Here is a 24803-nt window from a genome sequence, read left to right as displayed (position 1 = left end):
TTCTCGCGCATGCGTCGTGGAGGCACACACGGAAGTCGAGAACAAGTTGGATAAAGATGTTATTTAGATTTTTTTTTGCGCACAAAAACTATTGTCGTCGCATCGTAAAATTATTATAGAGTCACTGTGGTGAGATGGACTTTGTAACAACGTTTTAAGTGCCTTTCATGGATATTGGAAGTGTCAATGTACTGAATGCCAATGGAGGCCAGTCTGAAGCCTTTCTCAGCCATCAGCTTTCAACAAAAATATCTTCATTTGTGTTCCAAATATGAACGGAGGACTCACGGGTCTCGAACGACATGAGGGTGAGTAATTAATGACAGAATTTTCATTATTGGGCTTTTTCGAGCCCAATTTTTTTTAGATAAATTTTCAATTTGTGTTAAGGACAGGCCTTTTTTTTCTAAAATTCGCGTGGATTTATTTATATGTTTAGAGTAGGACCTGCGCGATATCGTGTGAGGTGGTGTTCGTTCGCGCGCGCTGAAACAAACTGGGTCCGCGGCTGGCTTGCTGACAAACATGTACGCGAGCTCACTTCCATTCAGTAATTAAAGCATGGGGAAATGCAAGTTTTCGGACCTCTGGCTGGAGGACTCACGATTTAAAGTCTGGCTTAGGCCAGTAGTTTGCAACAGCCGCGAGGCTTATTGCCACGTCTGCAAGAAGACAATTAATATAACCTGGGTGGGGGTGAATGGCGTCAAATCGCATATGTAATCAAATAGCCACCAAGCTAGGATGCGCGGACGTAGCGAGCAGCTTCCCATACCAATGTTCTGCGCTACAGATGCATCAACGACCTCAACCTCCACTGCTTTGCCCTCAACCCCGACTGCTCTCCCGATTCAAACCACTGCCAGTAGCCTAACGTTAGTCTAGCAGCATCATCAACAGTGCGTGACAGACGGCAGACAGCAGACGCTATGCCCTATCACCACCGCTACATTGCGAGCTGAGGTGCTGTGGTGTTTAGACCTTGCAACTAAACACCACTCTTTAAATTTGAATCTATGGCATTGAAGAGCTGTTTCGAAATATGCAAGTTGCTTAAAGCTTGGCATACACTGTGCGATTTCTGTGCGATTTCAGCAAGGTTACCTACTCACACTGTACGATCGCATGCGATGTAAAGCCAAAGCTCACGGTTTATGTGCTCACACCATGGCTCGGATCCTCGAGCGCGACTTGTCTGCTCACTGTATGAGTGAAGATTTAGCATTTACTATTTATGTATATAAATGATTATTATTATTATTAGGGTAGGCCTACTTTTATTATTAAATTGATAATACATTTAATTTGCCCCCGTGATAATTTCATTATGCATCAATGCACAACCGACATGCTGCATAATAAAAGAATAGATAGATTAGCTTACTCCTCATTATTTAAATACATTTTGCACAATTAAACAAGGAATTATAGGCCTATAATTAAAATGATTATCAGTCTATAATATGTCAGAACACTACAATAATATCAGTATTATCAGAAAGTAAGAGCAGCTTTATTTAAAAAGAAACTTGTTTAACACGAAATGGGCCTATACTTCTCTTCTAATTTGTTTCACAATATGGGCCAAAAGAGAAATATTAAGAATATAAATTCAGACAGTTATAGGCTATACGTTATCAGCATATGTTAAAGCAGATTTATATAAATAAAGAGATATCTCTTGTCTCTGTGAGAATATGCGCCGAAAGCTTGTCAGATTTTACGTTCACTTTCAGTAGTGAATAATTGACCAGGTTTGAGACTTCACCGACTCTCGCACACATTACGTTTTTGTGTGATATCCACTGACTCGCCTTCATGATTTAAAACGAAAAAGAAAAAAAATCTATATTGCGCCGTGAAAATTTGTCGTTTCCCTCTGTACACTGCACGAACTATGAAGAAGATGTCTCCTTCCTCTTCTGTCTTTATTTCTATTCTCATCTCTGTGGGCAGTTGATGTTAAGTTAAAATGACCTCGTTACATTGTGATGCAATATGTTATTCCATTTGGAAAGATATTTCATTTACGCTACTATAGTTGCAGCTTGAAGTCGTGCTGGTATTAAAAAATATTTTGAAGGTATTAAAAAAGGTAGTAAAAGGTATTAAATTCAACTTAAGAAGTTCTGTATATACCCTGATAGTGTATGGAATGCTTTTTAAAGAAAATTTGCGGGGGGGAAAAGGAAAATGTTTAGATGAAGTAATGGAGATGGTGTGAACATGGCCTTTACATGTTCCAGCGTGAGCTGGAGGGAGGTGTCTTCCGTCAGCAGCTTGCTTTCTGATTGGGTATTGTTGCGTTTCACATGATAATCTCCAAAGCGCGCACGCTTGTCCTCGGGATAGAGATATATAATATAAGTATAACTATGAATAATAATAATATAACAAGTATAACTATGAATAACTGCTGTTGCACAAGTTGTTACCTCATCTGTCCATGAACAAATTTAGATGAGATAAACCATTTCTCACACATTTTCCCTCTGTTTTGTTTCAGATCAGCCATCAGTAGTTTACCAGTAGGGAGGCCAGCCAAGACCAACTGGGGTATTTTGTTCATACTTTTTGTTGCCATATCGTCATGATCTCTGCTTTGATTTGTTGTAATGAATTCAGTTCTCTATTTTTTTTCTGTTTTTTGTAATTGATTGTGACGGTGAATAAAAAATATACTGATGTACATGGACTCAAGTCTCTTATTTGGAATTTATTAAATGTATTATTTATTTTATTGCATTCATGTAAAATATTCAAAATAAAGTAATAACATATTAACATATGCATATTTTGTAAAATAAAAAGTAAAATAAATTACAGTAAAATTACTGTAAAAATTATTATACTGTAAAAATAAATTGCAGTAAGGGCATCATACTGTAAAATGAAATTGCAGTAAGGGCATCATACTGTAAAATTAAATTACGGTAAGGGCATCATACTGTAAAATTAAATTACGGTAAGGGCATCATACTGTAAAATTAAATTACGGTAAGGGCATCATACTGTAAAACACATTTACAGGTAAGCTACTGTAAAGGGGCAATTACAGTAACTTACTGGCAATAGTGCTGCCAGTAAGTTACCGCAAAAATACAATAAAATGTCTAACAGTGTAGATCATTATGTTCTATGACATTCATGAGGAACAAGGAAGAACATATCAATAACCAATAAGTCACACCTACATAACTTGTTCTTTTTCTTCCCTCCCACTTTGTTCTGTATCAAATGTGAATCACACTTTCCTAGTTTGTATCATCTCCTTGTTCAGAGAGCTGGCAGTTTCTCTTCAGACTTGATACAGGTAAGAAGCACCAGCGCTCCTCTACTTTTCTCTACACACACTGTTGGTTTACTTGTTCTCTTTCTGTTTTCACTGTCTGTTTCCCTCTGGTGTGTTTTCAAACTCCAGTGTTGACTGCAAGCCATACATTTGGATATTCTCCTGAAGAAATTAACATTAAAAATGAAGACATTTAACAAATAATTTTTATTTATTTAAGCTAAAATTATTTATGACATCATTGCTTATTTTCTTTTTCTTTTTGATCAACTATAACGTACTCTGACATTTGCATGCTGGTTTAAGAGATTAGTAAAATATCCCTGTACAATATCCTATTTAAAGATCAGAGTGCATAATAGAATCACAACATATCAGGTATTGTGTTAAAGTGAGAATTTGTCTTTGGCATTGTTTTAAAAATAGGATTTAAATGGCTCCTGGTTTGTTTAGGACTTAAAGTCATTTTTTTAAAGTAAGCAAATTGATGAATTTCTACACAATGAACTTTAAAATATATAGGCTACATTCAACCAAAAATGTGGTTTCAAACCTGTTTTTTGTTTTGTTTTTGTAAAACACAGATGTTTGGAAGCATGACAGTATCGCCATTCACTTTCATTAAATATGAATCAAAAATAAATGGTGACTGAAACTGTCATTCTGCCAAACATCTCCCTTGCATGTTCCACCGAAGAAAGAAATTCACATGGGTTAGAAACGATAAGTGATGACAGAAATATAATTTTTGAGGTGAACTATCTTTTATAATGTTCCACTTCACCACTGTTTACATAGAAACACAAGCATTGAATGTGAAAACACACACACACACACAAGCTCTGCCAATGCGGTCGGCATTTTTAGTTGAACAAAAGCTTGCACAACCGGATCGACAGCTTGAAAAATTCACTTCAGAGAGCGTTTAAAAGAAATCACGTTTACAGTCTTTTCAAAATGATTGTTTTACACTGATGGAAAGATTAATGAAATGAGCCACTGAGTAACCAATGAGGATGCGAGGATGTTTTTTAATGTAATTGTCAAATGAAATGCTGCCAATATCCAGGGCTATTTAACTTTCTTAACTTAAGATTTAGTTTTATTTACTCAAATAAAAAGGCGGCTGTATTTTCATGTCTATTAAGAACTTTTTATAGCTAGTGAAATACATATAAAGCTGAAGAATCAAACTAAGCATTAAAGTGAATTTCTACTTTGAAACAACGTACGTGTATTGTGAAAACACTAGGCCCTATAATAAAAAATTGTCATGCACCAAAAAACCGCAAATTAGGCTATACAATATCGTCTGGAGAACATTTAAGTTTATGTATCTTTTTCTACATTTAAAATTTGATGTATAGCCTAAACCTGATGAAAAAAGATTTGTATAGTGCTTTTTACAATAAATATAATTACATAAATATTCTTAGGCTATTGGCTATTTAAAGAAGGAAAGACGAACACTTATTTATTTTAATCTAATGATTTTTTTAGAAAGCAGAATTACAAAGCAATATCAAATGAATATATAAACCAATTGATTAGTAATTAATATTGTATGTTAACAGAGCTTTGACAGCCATAAAATAAATGTTTGTAAAAAATGTTTTCTCTCAAATTTTTTCATGGACCAATGTGGACCTAGCAATGTACTAACATTTTAATATAACAATTGCTGCTCTTAAATATTTATCTCGTGTTTCCTCATTTTCTTCTCTTTTTCCCCCCAGCCTCTCTTCATCTTCTAAAAAATCTGCAGCAATGGCAAGATTTGTCCAGCTGGTGACAGTGTTGAGCCTTTGTGTGCTGGCTGCTGTGGTGCACGCTCAAGGTGAGTGTCCAATCACAGTTTTTCTCTCATTTGAGATGATACTGAACTGAACTATTACTTTCTACTTTTAATCACAATTATTAACATCAGGTTTTTATTTATTTATTTAGATTTCAATGCTTTGCCGTGTCATTTAGTCACATCCATTTGGATCTAAAATGTTTTCCTTTGCTTTCTCCTGATATAACAGATAGCACAGCTCCACCTCCTCCTAGCATAGGAAATGAGATCTGCACATTCTACACTCAGGGTGGGACCCTCCTTCTGGACGGGCCGAAGGTCTTTGAAATGATGCTGATCGAGTTTGGAAGGGCAATCCAGGTCTGTACATGTTTTCTAAAACCAATGAAACCAGCAAACATTATTATATGATATTTATATAAATAGGGAGTGCTAAGGGGTTTGGGATTGTTTATCCGTTTGATCTTTTATTCAACAACACAAAAAAAATCACAAAAATCGAACCTTTCATTGAGGTAAAACAATTGAAAGTGGGGGGTAAATCACATTATGAAATAAATGCTTTTCTCCAAAACACGTTGGCCATAATTATTGGCACCCTTTTGTTAAATACTTTTTGCAACCTCCTTTTGCCAAGATAACAGCTCTGAGTCTTCTCCTATAATGCCTGATGAGTTTGGAGAACACCTGAAAAGAAATCAGAGACTATTCCTCCAAACAGAATCTATCCAGATCCGTAAGATTCCCAGATCCATGTTGGTGCTTTTTCTCTTCAGTTCACCCCACTCATTTTCTATAGGGTTCAGGTCAGGGAACTGGGACAACTATGGCAGAAGCTTCATTTTGTGCACAGTGACACATTTGTGCGTTGATTTTGATGTTTGTTTTGGATCGTTGTCCTGATGGAAGATCCAGCCATGGCCCATTATAAGATTTCTAGCAGAGGCTGTCAGGTTTTGATTTTTTATCTGTTGGTATTTGCTAGAATCCATGATACCATGTATGTCCAGGACCTCCAGCAAAAAAAAAAATAGGCCCACAACATTAAAGATCCAGCGGTATATTTAACCGTGGACATGGGGTACTTTTTATCCCTGTTTGCACCAAACCCACCTGGTGGGTTTGCTGCCAAAAAGCTCTTTTTATAGTTCCATCTGACCACAGAACCAGTGAAGTTCCAGTCGTGTCTGCAACTGAATATGCTGGAGTTTGTTTCTGGATGAGCAAGAAGGATTTTTCTTGATTCCCACCCAAACAACATGTGGTGATGTAGGGGTCGTTTGAATTATTATTATTTTTTTTTGACTTTCTTACTCCAAAGACTCAACTAATCTGCAATTTTCCATCTGTGATCCTTGGAGAGTCTTTGTACACTCAAACTCTCCTCTTCGCCGTGCATTAGGACGATATAGACACGTCCTCTTCCAGGCAGATTTGTAACATCTTTAGTTGGTTGGAACTTCTTAATTATTGCCCCGATGGTGGAAATGGGAATTTTCAATGCTTTGGCTATTTTCCTACAGCCACTTTCTATTTTGTGAAGCTCAAATTTTGCTGCACATCAGAACTATATTCTTTGGTTTTACTCATTTGATGAATGATTAAGGGAATTTGGCCTTTGTGTTTCCTCATATTTATACTCCTCTAAAACAAGACTTCATAGCTAGACAATTTCATGTTCCTAGTCGGTGCCAATAATTGTGGCCAACATGTTTTGGAGAAAAACATTTATTTCATAATGTGAATTTCCATTCTTTTACTTCAAAGAAAGTTTATGCAAATTTTCTAATGATAGATCAAAAGGATAAACAATGCAGATTTACCTTTTACAGCCATCTTTGGTCATATTTACCAGGGGTGCAAATAATTCTAACCACCACTGTATATATTTTAGAAAGGGGGTCCTTTTCAAGAGGATCATTATATTTTGCCATCTTTGGCATCAAAAAGTTTGAAAATGGTACATGCTCAGCATTATTATTCTCTCTCTCTCACTCTTGGTAGACCTTGACCCCAATGGTGACTCAACAATGGATGGACGATGTAGATGAAGATCATGACAAACGTCTCAACTTGGCTGAGTGTGCCAAACTCGTCCAGAGAGTCTCCGATTCCGTTCAGAGACCTCCTCCACAGTAAAGAAGACCTATCGACCGAATGAAGTTGCTTATACATGTATGGAACTATATGTAATAAAAATAAGATCTCATTGTTGGTCAGTAGCTTAATCTCATGTAGGCTAATCTTTGATAAACACTGTGATGTATCACTTGAAATTTAAAGAAATAAATTGTTTAAGGAATGACTTTAAAACCATTGTGAAAATGAAAATGAAGAAATAAAATTTGGTCAAAAACCAAATCTATCTATGATGTGATCTATGACGTTCAACTGGATCAGACATTTTGCACATTTGTACGCAGGTATGGCTGTTAATCAGTGGCGGCTGGTGCTAAAAACTTTTTTTATTATTATTGTAGGCCTATGTCACTTCAGTTTAAAGATTATTAACAGAGTTATGTTTGTTCCCACCAATCGCTGTACAAGTCAAGGTTACGCATGATGACGAAAGCACAGTAGTGCTAGCCTTCCCGAAACCCATAGAGATTGCATTGCAGTTCCTGCTGTTAAAAAAAAAAAAATAATAATAAATATAGGGGAGAGTGGGGTGATTTGTGCAAGGGGGAAGTAGTTCCACCCATTGTTTCTGGAAAACCATAGAAGAAATTGGTTGTGTGGCATGGGAGGTTAGCACATTTTAGCTAAAAAAAACCCTGCTTTTTTCCTTTCAAAGTAAAATTTCGCTGATCAAGGTTTTTTGATTGTAGCGTCTGAACAATTATAGACACGTTTGAAAACATTTCACACGTTTTAGTGCTTTAGCAGGCTACACAATGAGTCTATACAGTTAGCATGATGTTAGCTCTTAACTGCTGGATCATGCTAGTTTTTCAAACTTGTGGGTCTGGGGGGATTTGTGCCAAAGGGCCTGAGTTAAGTTGTGCCAAAGTTGAAAGAAGTCTGTGGATGAAAGCCCATCTTTACATTGAAAGAAAACGATGAAGGAGTCATCCCTAGGGATGATGTGCTCAAGAAACTACCCATACCCCAAAAAAACTTGGAGGTACAGCCAGAAGAGAGCATAAGTTTATATTCCCCTGCAACATTGACAAGTTTAAGTAAGGCCAGATCCAGACCAGATCTACATACCCACAGGGGATAATCTGGAGAAGTGAGGCCTGCCATTTGCTTAATTTAGCTAACACTGATTTCAGTTTTGTTAATAAAGATAAATGTTATTCCGTTTTTAAGAGGCCTAAGTCACAATAGGATGTTTAGAAATGAGCCTCACTTTATTCTTATATGTTACATAATTGACAGGCAGCTTTCTATGTATGCCAACAGGCATTTATTGCCAAAGCCTTTTTGCCTGAAATGATTCACAATTATCATATATTGTGTATTTAAGTTTTTTGTGTTTTCCCAAAAACTACAAAATATGACTTATTCCAAAAGTTTAATAGGGTCACAATATCTAAATAAACCTTAAATTAGTAAGTTTGTATTGAATTTGTCTTGCTTTCATATAGCATTACAGTTCATAACATTAAAATGTTCTGTTTTACTTCAGAAATCACTGGCACTATTTACCCCAACGTATTCTCCCCAAAGGCACAACTCCTCACCAGGGGCAAGTTGTGCCAAGAGACCACTTTTTTTCCCAAAAGCTATATTTCTGAAACGATTTATTTAAGATCCAAAGTTATTGTTCTAAGGGATGCATCACATCCTGAAATATATGTACATTCTTAAGTTGAAGACATTACTGTCATGGCCTCACTTTAAAGTCACTTTGAGTAAAAACTGGCACAACTCACCCCACTTTCCCCAATATATATATATATATATATATATATATATATATATATATATATATATATATATATATATATATATATATATATGGAACAGACATTCTCAGCCATAGTGAAATCACCCAAAAGAGGTGGAAGGCTACTCCACAGAACGTGACTTGATGCTGATTGGACTATATATCCATTGATCATCGACCAGTGTTGCCAACTTAGCAATTTTGTTGCTAGATTTAGCAACTTTTCAGACTACCTTAGCAACTTTTTTTTCTAAAAGCACAGCAACAAATTTAGCAATTTTTTAAAATTTATTTGGCAACTTTTAGCAACTTCTGAAAAGTGACTCTAATCCAAACTACACACGTACAAGCTAGCTCAATAGGCCAAGCGGTTCATTCATAATTCCTTAAGATCGCTGTGGAAATGTGGAAATCACTGTAAAAACCGGAAGATCATTTAGGTAGCATATTTACGGAGCCCTGCATATGACATGCAGAAAAAAAACTAGTAGGCTAAATCATGCACGCGATTTATAAATCGAGGGAACAAATGAGTAAATCGTGTGGACGGTTTATTAAATCGAGGGAACAAATTTGTAAATTTTGCGCACAATTTACTTTTTTTTTTCTTGCACGTCATGTGTGGGGCTCGATCCGTACATATTAACTAACACATTGCTTTAATTTATTTTACAAACAAATCTAAATGAGCATTTCAAGTAATATCTACGCGTTACATAATGGCGTAGTTTTGCCTTGCGATTACGTAATGACGTCATAGCGCAATGACGTCACAACGTCATTTAGCAACTTTTAGCAACTACTCGATCTGCCTTTAGCAACTTCCCCTGAAAATTTGTTGGCAAGAGTGTCATCGACACTTTGAAAGCGCTTTGCGGCCCCTGCCCTGGTTCCCGGGGCTACGTCTGTCTGAGGGTCGCTTTGCCATCTATCGGGGCTCCTGCATGGCTTTGCGCCCCGCAGTTGGAGCGTCGTAGACTACAATAGTGACAGCTAACTCTGTTTTGAATGTGTTTGAAAATACGTCCCTTTCGCTCTTTGGTGGTGCGTTTCCCTATCGAAGAAACCGTCCCTGCTAATGGCAATGAAATCAGGCAAAATAATAAATTATTTTCCCTACTTCCACCCACAACGTAATAGGGGTAAGGTTCAGGAATGAACTTAGGGTGATTTGGACTATTTTTCTGACATTGAGATGACTTGGAAAAGTGTCCCAATCGACCTGAGCTCATGTTCTTAAAGGTGAACTATGTAGGATTTTTGCAGTAAAATATCCAGAAACCACTAGGCCAGTGTTATATATTTTGTTCAGTTGAGTACTTAGAATATTCCAAATGTTTCCAACTATTTGTAAATCGTGAGAAATTGCTATTTTAACCAAGGAACCGGGACGTGTGAGCTATGCATGTGAGGGAGTCGCCTGTCGATTGCGTCATATCTGCGTCACCCTCGGTTTCCGGTTTTATTCAGTGAAACACTTTACTCTCACTGCAGTGTGAACAAGTGTCATAGCAGCCGCCGAGCGAACGTCATAACTTCCCTTTCAACACACTCAGATATATCTAATACGATAAACAGAGTTGCGTTACCTCACTCATGACTGGAAAAGAGGAATTGAAATAAAAAAAAATAAATAAATAAAAAAAAATATTGATGTGGGCATGCGCAGTAAGCCTTGGTAGGACAATCTGACGGGTAGGATGAAATGTCAGGACACCGGCAACCGTGTCATAATAAAAGTCCCGCCGGCGACTATGCCATAATAACAGTCCCGCTCTTCAATCGCTCCTGCGGCCTTGCTCAGCTCCACAACACTCGGTCCTGCTCTGCTTCAGACTACAGTAATGTTAATAATCGCATACATGAACATGATTTCCGCCCGAGTCCTATCCTGACTGTTTTCCACCGGCTGTGAGGTGAAGACCACAACTTTGTTTTGAACAGGCGACCTCTAGTGGACGGAAAAGTTACATAGTGTAGCTTTAAGCTAGCATTAACATTTCTGTTATTTACTTACCGATAGGCTACCACACCGCAATGCCATAAACGTGGATAAGCACAATCGGGTGGTTTGTGGTAAGAGTTTTAAGTAGGCCAAACTTACACTGATGCTAGTGTAATTTAGAGAGGAAAGTTTGACAATAATTAATTCATTTACCGGCCCAAAGAAAAAGAAGGAACTTGGGCTGGCTTCACTGCTTGAGATTTTCTCCATCATATAATCTTTCCTATGCAGTAAGGATGTTTACACGCATTGTCTTAGTCAGTCTTTCTGTCAGACTTCTGCCTTCAGACATATTATGCTTCTTCGACTGCACGGTTAAACTGAATATTCCGCTGCTAAACGTCTGTTCCATTGTCTAATTTCGCTCATTGCATCAACACTACGCTACCAGCGTATCTACAGAGGCTACGATCAAGTTGCTTATAGTGAAACTTTGCGGGCCAAATTACAAATCCAACGGCTTACCACTTGGTGGCAGTGTAACCAGTGTCCCGGATTTGGTTTATGTGCAACTATGCCATTAAAACCCATGCATACCCAAGAAAATGGCTTTTTGAATAGCTGTCCACTGCAGTGATCTCTATGTGTGAAAGGGATACAAATCTTTTATATAAACAAACAAAAAAACAACAACAACAAAAAAACATTGAAATGATTGCATTTCACTAGCAGAATTTCACAGAACTGTACTTTTTAAATTAGAACCAAACTACTGAATACACGCTTAAAGTCTCCAATGAAGGCGAGGTGTGGAGGTTTGGCTGGTTAGCGTGCCCTAATCAGGCCCAGGATGTTGTAAACAGAAACCAAATGAAGCATTGGGAGAAACAGCTCAAATGATCTGAAAGTGAGGTTGGATGAGAGAGTCGAGTCATTTTGAGAGGGAAATGCAGGCAATGGAGTACTAAAGCTTGAAATAGCAGCTTGAATGCCTTGAGTCTGCACACTGTTGATCATAAATGCCTGCCTAAAGCAACTGCACATGAAACGGAGAGACAGAGAAGATGGTGAGACAGTTGGACAGGAGAAAAACAAGGTCACCATTACAGTCTGTGACCTTTGACCTAACCTGTTTTACTAGCAGAAGTTTAACCTGAAATCTGTGAAAGAGGTCAGCAGGTGCCAGAGGGGTGTTGCCTGTCTGTGCCTGTGTCTTCTGCTCTCTGTCTCATGTTTATTAAGATTTGAAGAATGGAGTCTATCTATTAAAAACATGTTGGTACAACTTGTGGTGCTTTTGGCGTCTTTTGTGAACTCATCTATAGTGCTGGCGTAAAGACAGAAGCAGACGAATGCAAACAAGCACGAGGAGAGATATAATTAAGGCTGTTGTAGGAAAAAAAGAGATGTGAATGAGATGAAAGTAAACAGAACAAACGTGATACAGGAGAAGAGAAGGGCCGAAGGAAAAAAAAGGGTGAGCAGCACATTCCTCTTCCTCTGTCTCTGCTTCCCTTGTTCGGGCTCTTCAAAACAACAGCTGGAGCTCTCACAGGTGTGTTTTACTTGCTGAAAGCCGAAACATATGAGCTGACATTGCACACGCACACACACACTCACACACATGCCAGCATGCTGATGCAGCAAACACACACTACTGTTTTTCTGAGTTCAGCAAACAGAAGTTGAAATTGCTCCTTCTGCACATTTATTACATTTATTTGGATCATCACAGAGATGCACTGACGACAAGATGTATCTTAAGCCATATTTCGAAACACATGACGCTGGAAGTATCTGCACTTTTCGGAGCCTTTTTTTTTTTTGCAGGTTTTTTATATTATTATAATATAATAAATATAATATGATATAATTAGTTACATGTAATTATGTATAATTTACTGTTATTACTATAGTAAGTGCATGTAGTAACGTGTAACTACATCACCTTAAAATAAAGTGTTATGATATAATTAATATAATTAAAATAATATAATTAATATAATAAAAAATAATAATACCACTCTTTCAAAAGGTCATCTGCTTTTGGTTTACACAATCATGTATTTATGATAACATTGGTTTTTAAACATGCAATATCAAAGTCAGCCGTCATCACACGCTCAGCAAGATCATACAGAGATTTATAATTAAAAATTAAATAATTGCAATTATTGTCTGTATCACTGCCATGATTCCTCAACTCCGTCATCCAAATTGTAAAAAGAAAAATAATAATAATTGGGGGGAATTTTAATAATTTATGATTTTTTCATTGGTAACTATATTAAAGTCAAACTTGATTTTAAGTTAAAAAATATATATATAATTCTTTATATTTTTATTACATTAAAATTTTTATTTAATATTTATATTGAGACAAAATTTTGTTGTACAGCTGTACAATGACAATAAAGTTTTCTATTCTATATTGTAATATATTCATACAATTTTACATTTAATAAAATAATATTTAACCTGACTAGTTTAAATCAAAAGATCGAGTAGAAATAGATCCTCAAGGTAACAATTGCTTTTCCAGTAACACCAGTCTCTTTTGTCCCCGTACTCAAGAATCAGACAAGAATCTCCAACAAAACAAAGACATTCATGAGCAGAATTTATAATGCATTTTGACATATACACAAATTCTAATGCATATAAACAAAAAATAATCATTGTTCATCTGAATTTCTAAAAAAGTCACTGAGAAAGTGCATAGTTAGCAACCTAGACAGCCATAAGGTGGTGTGTATGTTTGTGTGTGTATCCCAGAGACAGTCTCTGCTGCAGGAAACAGTGGTATCCTGTTTTGCAGTAGACTCCCATTGTTGCACTGATTAAACATACATTAATACACACTCCCACACGTACACACACCACAGCTACTGCGCTGTTAGTGATGAGAACAGAGCAAAGTGTCCGAGATCAATCAGATGTGATTCATAATAAACACATTTGCCCGGATGCCTTCACACAAGTGTCCCATCAAGGAACACTTGCACCGCAACACACACACAATCTTGAGCATTGTGAGTGTCTAGTCTTTCTGTCTCCACATGGTCATCCATTACTCCTGACCGTCCAGCCCCCGTCTGTTTATCTATCTGTCTATTGTGTAACAGAGACGGGTTTACACTGTAATTACACTAAATCGTTTCCTAGTTTCAGCCTGAGGAGCTTGTCATGGTGTGGGTGCCATTTTTCATATAGGGAAATGACAATGGTGTCTGACCAAATCATGGCAAAATCTATAATTTTTTTCTTGCAAATTATGCACTTTGAATTGGTCATTGTCAGATTGATGTATTTCTCTTGTAATGTTACCTTAAATGGATTCGCATACAGAACTCGATGACCTGTGAGTCTCACTACACACACACACACACACACACACACACACACACACACACACACACACACACACACACACACACACACACACACACACACACACACACACACACACACACACACACACACACACACACACACACACACACACACACACACACACACACACACACACGTAGTGTTTTCATCTTTTATGGGGACTTTCCATAGGCGTAATGGTTTTTATACCGTACATACCGTATATTCTATCCCCCTACACTGCCCCTGCCCCTAAACCTAACCCTCACAGGAGACATTCTGCAATTTTACATTTTCAAAAAACATCACTTAGTCTGATTTATAAGATGTTTTCCTCATGGGGACCTAAAAATGTCCCCACAAGGATGAGGATTTCGGATATTGCTATCTTTGTGGGGACATTTTGTCCCCATAACGTGATGATTACCAGTCCACACACACACACACACACACACACACACACACACACACACACACACACACGTCTGGGTCACTATGTGGGGACTCTCCATAGACATAATGTTTTTTATATTGTACAAACTGTATATTCTATCCCCTTACACTAACCCTACCCCTAAACCTATACACTGTCAGAAAAAAAGTACAAAACTGTACCTTTTAGGGTACAAGTGGCTGTCACTGGGGTGGTACCCTCTTTTGGGTACATATCTGTACCCATTGTGGACCTTTAAATGTGTTTTGTACCCCTAGGAACAAAATTGTACCTGCACTGTACCTTTTTTTTCTGACAGTGTACACAGAATATAAAATGACATTACATGAGGTAATCCTGCAGAAGTGACCCAAAATCTCTTTTTTTTAATTTTATTTACTGAACTACATTCTTTTAAATCAGCAACTCTCAACTGGTTTTGCTTCAGGACCCAGATATTACAATGTGTTGTCAGAGAACCAAAAACACTTTTAACATGTTAAAAGTTGAAAAGGAAAATGTATCATTTTAGTTGATCTACCATTCAAAAGGTCAGTAAGATCTTTTTTAAAGTTCACCCCAAAATGAAAATTCTATCATCATACTCACCCCTCTTCTGAACCTATATGAAATTATTTGTTCTGTGGAAATTAAAAGATGAACAGTTTTTGGTCCCCATTGACTTCCATAGTCTTTTTTCTTACATTGGAAGTCAATGGGGACCAACTGTTTGAATACCCACATTCTTCAATCTTCTTTTAATTTCCACACAACAAAGAATCCCATACAGGTTCAGAAGAGGGTGAGTATAAATGATGACAGAATTTTCATTTTTGGATGAACTATCCCTTTAATCTTTTTTTTTTCAGCACTAGGTAGTTTTTGCTCTCGGGGTCCCCCTACAGTTGGGAAACAGTATTGTCCTCTACTACTGTCGTAAACTGTCATTCTACATCAGTGGATGCATCGCACGTGCATTTGTTGACATGACAACTATGATAGCCCTGAACACTGCAGGAGGAGTTCACATGTCTATGGAGTTCACATGCAGGTGTTCTGCTTGCGTCGCGTGTGAAATGTCTTCATCCCAGGTACAGTGGCATATGTTTCAGCATGTCATATGAATATTATTTCATGGGTTTTATTTTTTTCAAACGCCAAATGATCAAGATGCTCACGTTTACAAGCCAGCGTCATTATAGTAGCCTAGTCTATTGGTTACCGTTTTACAGAATCTATATGATACTTCAATTCAATGTTTGAGTGGTAGGTAATAACCATATATCGTCAATATTATAATATCAAGCTACCATAGATGAATCTGCAAATTTGAAAAATCGATTTGCATTATAGCTTGAGGCAAGACAAATAAACCAATATCACAGACATGTTAGGTATCCTAAAATATGATTTTGTACGTCTGTATTTGTACTGTATTTACTTGCAAGAATGTAGCCCCTCCTCCTTCAGCTCACGAGCAAACGCTGGCCCAATGTTGATCCTCGTCCTGCCTTTAATCCGATCACTTTCTCGTTTCCTCTTTTTGCTTTCCTCCGACAAAACCTTTGCTTTCTTATTTTTCTGTGCTGCTTCGGCCATGACTATAACATTCGGCAAACAAATGATAGTTGGGCTCGCACGTCCGAATTTAAGGAAGTGGGGGTGGTGGCGGAGGTGACGTATATACCGTAAAGCAGTCGAATTTTGTAGTTCTTTTTTTTCCTCGGGTTACTAACCGAAACCCGAAGTTTAAAAGTACGATTAAAAACGATACAGACCCCGTCAGGCTATGGCAGACATGTCATTCAACCTATTGAAAGTCGATGTATCATCACAAGAGGTTTGAAAATATATTATAAAGGTTGAAAAGTTGCCTAGTGCTGCTTTAAGAAGTCTCTTATCATCACCATAGACTGTTAAAAAATAGATCACCAGCCAGTCTACTTTCGTTTAACCTTAACTGTCACCCCCCTTTTTGAGAATACACATGAAAATGCACTATCCAAACTTAAAAGGCTGTAATTCAAGAACGTTTTGGAATATAGACCTATATTTGGTCTTGTTTTAAAGCAGACACTCGGCAGATTATTGCTGAAAGCAATTTAAAACATGAAAGTATGAAAACGTTATGGAAGTTTAAATTTACTGTAAATAAAAAATGCTTTACTAAATATTTTTTTATTTTATATAAACATATTTTACAAAAATGTTTTAATCTAAAATGACTATAAAATCAAAGTCATATGACTAACCAAGTTGTGTTCAAAATTTGAAGTTGATATCACAAAAATTGGTTCCAATGAGATTTAGGCTCTATACCAAAAATAGCCACCGGGTGTCATTGAAATTCCATTGATTGTTTTTTTGATGCATTTTCCTGTAAATTTCTGTCCAAATGTCACTTCCATCACAAAACGGTCACCAAATATGGAACCCTGAGACTCAGACCATTCCGACGATATGTGTTTTGTCAAGATGGTGGTCCAGTGGGTTAAACCACTGAACTGATATGCAGAAAGTTGCTGGTTCTATCCCAGCGGTCACGACCAGTGTGTCCTTGAGCAAGGCACTTTACTCCACGTTGCTCCAGGGGGATTGTCCCTGTAATAAGTAAGTCGCTTTGGATAAAAGCGTCTGCCAAATGCATTAATAGAAGATTAGAAAAGATTTTGATTATAAAGTAGTTAAAATAAATGTTGTAATATGAAACATCACACCGCCCACTAGGGGAGGAGCCCGCTAGAAGAATTTAAAGTACCATTTCCATGGTAACGCAATGTCCAATTTCAAAACGGGTTCGTAAGCTTTCGAATGATACCTAATTTATGATATTTACTCAAATATATGATACGAAAAAAAGGCGATCAAAAAAAGTGGGACGGTGACAGTTAAAAGGTTAAAACAAATAAATGCAGTAAAACAGTAATGATGTGAAATATTATTACAGTTTAAAATAAGGAGGAGCTAATAAAATATAGTTTTCCATTTTAAATATATTTTAAAAACTATTTTTTTCCTGTGATGCAAAGCTGAATTTTCAGCATCATTCCTCCAGTCACATGATACATTATTCTAAATGCTGATTTGCTGCACAAGAAACATATCTTGTTTAAATATATTTTTCCCCTCTCACTATCACAGCAGAATGGACCTGCAAATGATTTCTTACATGCGTTACGTTTACATAAACAGCATTTAGACAAACATGACTAAAGACTGAAAAAAATGCTTTCGTCTTCATGCGCGATACTGCCATAGACATGGTTTCTCTCACAAACGAGGTTTTGCCAATCAGTCATTTTCTTTTTCTTCCAAAAACACACTCTCCTGATGAACAATCACCCACAAAGCTTTCCCCCTTTCATGTCTTTCTCTGAGGCAGACAGGAAAAGCATGTAAAGACTGCATAGGCACTGAGAAACAGCAAACACACGGTTCCCACTCGCTCATGTTAACCAATACAAACAAGCAAACAACACACACTCACTTACAAACATTTGACGCAAGCTCTACAAAACCAAACACCTAGGCTAATAGCGGGAGATAAGTGTGCTGTTATTTCCCACAGAAATTAAAATGTCTGTCAGTACGCGTTACGCCTCGGCTTTTGAGCACATTTTAGCTTTCATTGCTCACAATCGGTGCTGATCCTCTTTGAGACCAGAACAAAATCCTCTCACATTCCCCTGCTAAGCTCTCATAACTTCTTCCCTCAGTCTCAGCCAGACATTGAAGGTTGTTATATAAAAATTTATTTGAGCCATTTTTTCCCCAGAAAACTATAGAAAGAACATCCCTCTAAATCCCCTCCGATATACACTCTTGCATAGGATATACAATAGTACAAAAAAAACATAAAGACAGCTTAGTGTACAACACAAAACATAACCAAATAAGCCATTAACAATACAACAATAAAACACAGTTCATATGTTTGAAATCCTCATCATCATTTTGCTTCACAAAGCCAAGTCTTGGAGACTTGAAAAGACTGTGAATAAAGTACCGAACGATGTACAGTAAGACCCAATAAGAGTTATTGCCTTATTATTTATCATATGCAAAACAACCTTAACAGCCAGTGACTGCTAAAGATTTTCATCTCACCATTTTATGGGTTATGAATATGTATTTTAGTGAATTTGCAGATTACTCTTCTCCATATCGTGCCTGTCACCGCAACTCACACGAATAAAGCCTTCAGATTTTGTGCGACTTTGGTGTTCTCTGAGGGAAGGGAATGTGTAAAGTTATTGTTTATTTCAAAATTATTTTGATGGGCTTATCGTAAAGTATGGTGTTCCGACGGTGAGAATGATTAGGAAAAATTGTTTTTTGTTCCAACTACAAAACAAGAACTGTGAACAGATATATATGACAGATATTCTTAATCTGTCAAACTAATTTTCTATGTAACAAGGTTTTATACACATAAAGTTTCATTTGGGGTGTGTCACTTGAGCTGGATGCTGATTAAATAGCTGCCAAACTGAAATCTGGACACAATAAAGAATGAATGGTCTATGATCAATGAATGATTCTGTAGCCAAACAGTATGTACCCAAGATTTAAAAAACAAAGGGCTGAAACAGAAAACAAGTTTGAGCTCTCGGTTTGGGGTGTGTCATGTTTGCAGATTTCATCACTTAATAACTGGAAAATACCTGCCAAACAAACTTAGAGCATCCTCATCCCTATAATGGTCGACTGAGAAAAACGTGAAAATTGTCTGTCACTCAGAATTAATATACTGTCATTATTTACACACGTCGTTCCAAACCTGTATGACTTTCTTTTCTTACAGGAAATTCTGAGGACTCTTCCAGGAAGCACAAAGAAATTCTGAAGAAAGAATTTCCTCAAAGAATAGGTAAGGAACTTTCAAGCCATAAAAGTATCATAAAATAGATCTAAAAGACATAAGACAGTCTGAAAATCTTCCCCTCCTATGAGCTCAAGAACCAGATCAGTCATATTTGAGAATGACTCATTCAGTCATTAGATTCATTAAAAGATCACTCAAAAGAACATTCCGTTCAAGAAACAGGTCCCAAAAAGAGCTAAGATCGAGATTCAAGATAGTGAATAGTGAAAGTGTTTTTTTTTTTGTCTATTTTTAAACACTAAAAGCTCCAGCTTCCAATTCTTTGAAATTGCATGGGGAAAACACTGTCCTCATTTGTGAGCAGAAATAAAGTCCAGGATTGTTATTTGAGTCATTTACTCACCCTCATGTTGTTCCAAACCTGTATGACTATTTCTTCAGTGGAACACAAAGAATATATTCTGAAGAATGTTGGTAGCCATACAGTTACCATTGACTTCCAAAGCATGGACACAAAATAGAAACAGTGAAGAAATGTCTAAAAATATCTTCTTTTATGTTCCAACTGATGAAAGAAAGTCAAACGGATTTGGAACAACGCGAGAGAGTAAATGGTGACAGCAATATCGCTTTTGGTAAAGTCGCTTTTTAAAAAAAATCGCTTTTTAAAGATAAAATGAAAACTGCCTGACTTCACAGAATTTAAGGTGGCAATTTCACTAGAGGATTGAGTTCAGAAAGTATCATGACAGTCTGATGTCAAAAAAAAAAAACCAAGAACTTCTTCTGGCTTGGGTAAAGGAAAGTGGACAAGGCACTTAATTAGATTCAATGTATGATCCCCTCTCAGATTTGGATGAGTTTATAGGAGGGCTTGTTCGAAATGATAGCTCCGAACCACCAGAACAGGAAGAAGCGGATGAGGCTAGTAAAGATGCCAGGGGTGTTGGGTACCTGAAAAACAAACAAAAGAAATACATAATGCTTTCTCCTTTACCTCAAACTAATGTCTCAGGACAGTCTCTTCATCATCTTACCATGATATAATAGTCCTGGAGCTGAAGGCCATACAGCGTCCATGATGTGGATGTGAAGAATGTAGCGACAGTCAGGGAAAAAGACAAGCGCTCCACCGACTGCGTCCGCATGATTTCCAACTAGTGGAAATGCAAAACACAAATGTTTATTTGTGAGAGGAGAAAGATGCTTTGCTACTTCTTATTGACAGAAAGTACAGAGGAAACAGGTAATAAGGGGGGGGGGCTCAAACTGGTGTCTTCCACCTCAGCACCAAGGATCAGTAAATCTGGAGCAACCAGAATAAAACAGTAAACCAGAATAAGCTATTCACACAGTAAACCTGTGTGTTTTACTGTGTTTTACTTTAAAAAAAAAAACAGTAAACCAGCTCCAACCAGAATAAGCTATTCACACTCATGCACTGTCTCTCCTATAACAAGCTGCTATTGACACTTGCAGACAGTGATGGAGGGAAAAACAGGAAGCAACAAAAGGAGGTACGAGAATGACAGGAAGTACACCACAGCGCACAGGACAGATAGACAGAGCTGGACGGATTAATATGGAAGAGGGAAAGATCAAAAACAGGAAGATAGAGACTGCGAGAGGGCATAGAAAAGAAGGATGGATGGAGTGATAAACAAAAGATGGAATGCTGGAATGTCACTACAAGACTTCATACCATTTTACAGCTTTATGCAAACTTTAAGGGTGTCCCTGTTAACATTAATGTATCCAATAATGTTTAACTTTTAATTTTAATATTTTTACATGGTTAGCATGTTGATGCATGCAATTAAACATGTTTAAAACTTTTCTAATATGTGCTGTATTCCTGTGACTTATTCTTCTTATTTGTTATTTTATCACATATTATGTTATTATTTTAATATATTGTTTATGCAAGTAAAACATTTACATTAAACTCTGTACATAAGTAAAGATTTACATTTACTCTGTCATACGCATCACTGACAGTCCTGGTAATATGCTATAAAACTCCTAAACATGTTCTTTCCATCTTTATGTGATTTACTGCAATGTAATTCTCTCTATGTGCACTGGACATTTAAAAATAAAATGTCATCCTAAAATGACCCTGTTTGCACTGCTTTATCATGAATCTTTCTTTTGCTCTGTCTTCTCTACCACTGCACTACGTATTGTTTCATGTGGAAATCCAGTATAGGTCTAAAGTTTTATGTAAAGTATAAGTATAGTCAGATTACGCTTTCAATAGGTTAGCTATATGTAGATGTATATAGGTTATGTTATGTTATATATATACACAGTGAGGAAAATAAGTATTTGAACACCCTGCTATTTTGCAAGTTCTCCCACTTAGAAATCATGGAGGGGTCTGAAATTGTCATCGTAGGTGCATGTCCACTGCGAGAGACATAATCTAAAAAAAAAATCCAGAAATCACAATGTATGATTTTTTTAACTATTTATTTGTATGATACAGCTGCAAATAAGTATTTGAACACCTGTCTATCAGCTAGAATTCTGACCCTCAAAGACCTGTTAGTCTGCCTTTAAAATGTCCACCTCCACTCCATTTATTATCCTAAATTAGATGCACCTGTTTGAGGTTGTTAGCTGCATAAAGACACCTGTCCCCCCCATACAATCAGTAAGAATCCAACTACTAACATGGCCAAGACCAAAGAGCTGTCCAAAGACACTAGAGACAAGATTGTACACCTCCACAAGGCTGGAAAGGGCTACAGGGAAATTGCCAAGCAGCTTGGTGAAAAAAGGTCCACTGTTGGAGCAATCATTAGAAAAGGGAAGAAGCTAAACATGACTGTCAATCTCCCTCGGACTGGGGCTCCATGCAAGATATCACCTCGTGGGGTCTCAATGATCCTAAGAAAGGTGAGAAATCAGCCCAGAACTACACGGGAGGAGCTGGTCAATGACCTGAAAAGAGCTGGGACCACCGTTTCCAAGGTTACTGGTAATACACTAAGACGTCATGGTTTGAAATCATGCATGGCACGGAAGGTTCCCCTGCTTAAACCAGCACATGTCCAGGCCCGTCTTAAGTTTGCCAATGACCATTTGGATGATCCAGAGGAGTTATGGGAGAAAGTCATGTGGTCAGATGAGACCAAAATAGAACTTTTTGGTCATAATTCCACTAAACGTGTTTGGAGGAAGAAGAATGATGAGTACCATCCCAGGAACACCATCCCTACTGTGAAGCATGGGGGTGGTAGCATCATGCTTTGGGGGTGTTTTTCTGCACATGGGACAGGGCGACTGCACTGTATTAAGGAGAGGATGACCGGGGCCATGTATTGCGAGATTTTGGGGAACAACCTCCTTCCCTCATTTAGAGCATTGAAGATGGGTCGAGGCTGGGTTTTCCAACATGACAATGACCCGAAGCACACAGCCAAGATAACCAAGGAGTGGCTCTGTAAGAAGCATATCAAGGTTCTGACGTGGCCTAGCCAGTCTCCAGACTTAAACTCAATAGAGAATCTTTGGAGGGAGCTCAAACTCCGTGTTTCTCAGCGGCAGGCCAGAAACCTGACTGATCTAGAGAAGATCTGTGTGGAGGAGTGGGCCAAAATCCCTGCTGCAGTGTGTGCAAACCTGGTGAAAAACTACAGGAAACGTTTGACCTGTAATTGCAAACAAAGGCTACTGTACCAAATATTAACATTGATTTTCTCAGGTGTTCAAATACTTATTTGCAGCTGAATCATACAAATAAATAGTTTTAAAAAATCATACATTGTGATTTCTGGAATTTTTTTTTTTAGATTATGTCTCTCACAGTGGATATACACCTACGATGACAATTTCAGACCCCTCCATGATTTCTAAGTGGGAGAACTTGCAAAATAGCAGGGTGTTCAAATACTTATTTTCCTCACTGTATATATATAATTATATATATTATATATTAACGCAAATAACGCTAATACTTTTCAATTCCAAGCGCAGGTTCATTCTGTAAAGCTGGGAACATGCCATCACTATCTGTCAGTCGTGATAGTGTAGGGGTAAGGTGCGTGGTTCTAAGTTTTGACGCAATTCAACCTGCCCTTCGAATCCGCCTTTTACCGAACTTGCTGTACTTCCTTTTCTCATCACATATCAGATCGTAAAGGCATTTATTTTCAATAAAAATGAAGAAAATATTTGAAAAGTGGAAATAAAGTGTCTAACGTTTGTTGTAACCGCTGCTCTTGTTTTGCGTGTGGACAGGTTGTCGCTACAGTTTTGGTGTACAGTTCATGTTTTTTTATATTGTTATCGGGATATTTAACCAGTTTAACAAAAAGAAGAGTATATGAAAAATTGTATCTACCCTACATTTAAATACATGCTACTTGCTGACTTTGTTTTAAACATTATTAATGCTGGTTACATGCATAGGTGTAGGTGTGTGTGTGTGTGTGTGTGTGTGTGTGTGTACTCACAAGATCAGCGAGTGGGGAGAGGTACATGCTGATGGTGAACACACTGCAGGCAAGACCCAGCTGAGAGAGTTGAGCTTCTCCAGGAGGAATCACCATAGTAAAATACACCCAGCCCACACACAACACAACCACCATCAGCAGCGTCTGTGAGTACACTCGCCTCTGAAACACACATAGGTACAGCATACTTTTTAAAAATATGCATAATGTTTGTTTTGTATACAGTGGGCTTCAGTCCATGTCAATTCAAATAAAACAAATCTGGTGTAAATTACTGTAAATTTGCACTCAAAGTTGACAGTATAATTTGAAATTAAAAATATGAAATTAATTCAAACAGTTATTCTGCTGATGTAAAAGACGATGAAAATGTTGAAGTAAGTGGTCTCAAATTCTGGACGCCACTGTATAACCAATGACTAAATGACAAACCTTCTCTTTGGTATAATGACAGTAGGTTATGATGTATAAGGTCTGTAAAGAGGCTCCAATGATGTTTACAGAAATCACCGTTCCATCTCCCTTCAGTAATCCATAGTAAAGCCAACCTAGATTACTAAACACACACACAAAATTATCATTCAGACTGAATGGACTTGCATATAGGTTTCAATGCATGATGACCATTGCATACATTATGTTGCATGCACATATACAATAACTAATGAGAACTTACTTGCTAGAAAAGCAAATACGTACTTTAAGCATGTGGTAAGGAATGGCAGAAACTGAACGTTATCTGCACTCTGTGTGGCCTTCATTTTCTTCAAGTCTGACCTGCAAAGA

At 37.3% G+C, this 24803-nt stretch overlaps 2 protein-coding genes across 4 annotated transcripts in view; one reads left to right on the top strand and one right to left on the bottom strand.

Moving 5' to 3' along the window:
• Positions 1–24803, bottom strand: part of slc50a1 (solute carrier family 50 member 1) — a 214583-nt gene that overhangs the window by 189007 nt on the left and 773 nt on the right. The window contains exons 2-6 of one of the 3 annotated variants that reach the window (XR_013818035.1): positions 24717–24794; positions 24450–24573; positions 24018–24179; positions 20595–20714; positions 19988–20511 (exon numbers count right to left, since the gene is read on the bottom strand). Coding sequence is in view for 2 of the 3 variants with exons in the window: in XM_079836902.1 (XP_079693028.1) it covers positions 20404–20511; positions 20595–20714; positions 24018–24179; positions 24450–24573; positions 24717–24794 (592 nt within the window). In the remaining variant the exon portion in view is untranslated. Of the gene's footprint in view, positions 1–18162; positions 20512–20594; positions 20715–24017; positions 24180–24449; positions 24574–24693; positions 24795–24803 lie in introns of those variants that run through there. The other 2 variants (XM_079836902.1, XM_079836903.1) reach the window with 2 other exon arrangements.
• On the top strand, positions 3262–7441 carry LOC307138081 (uncharacterized protein). Its single transcript, XM_079836216.1, has 4 exons — positions 3262–3313; positions 5029–5129; positions 5320–5450; positions 7095–7441. Exons 2-4 carry the CDS (start codon positions 5060–5062, stop codon positions 7227–7229), a joined length of 336 nt encoding a protein of 111 aa, XP_079692342.1. The 5' UTR covers positions 3262–3313; positions 5029–5059; the 3' UTR covers positions 7230–7441.

This window comes from Gobio gobio (assembly GCF_949357685.1).
Source record: "Gobio gobio genome assembly, chromosome: 15".
Taxonomy (NCBI): domain Eukaryota; kingdom Metazoa; phylum Chordata; class Actinopteri; order Cypriniformes; family Gobionidae; genus Gobio; species Gobio gobio.
The sequence above is the reverse complement of the archived record's forward strand: the minus strand, read 5'-3'. Positions and strand labels throughout refer to the sequence as shown.

Coding starts and splice junctions, on each gene's coding strand:
- LOC307138081 (XM_079836216.1), top strand. CDS start 5,060: ATGGCAAGATTTGTCCAGCTGGTGACAGTGTTGAGCCTTTGTGTGCTG. Junction 5,130..5,319: donor TGCTGTGGTGCACGCTCAAG/GTGAGTGTCCAA, acceptor CTGATATAACAG/ATAGCACAGCTCCACCTCCT. Junction 5,451..7,094: donor AGTTTGGAAGGGCAATCCAG/GTCTGTACATGT, acceptor CACTCTTGGTAG/ACCTTGACCCCAATGGTGAC.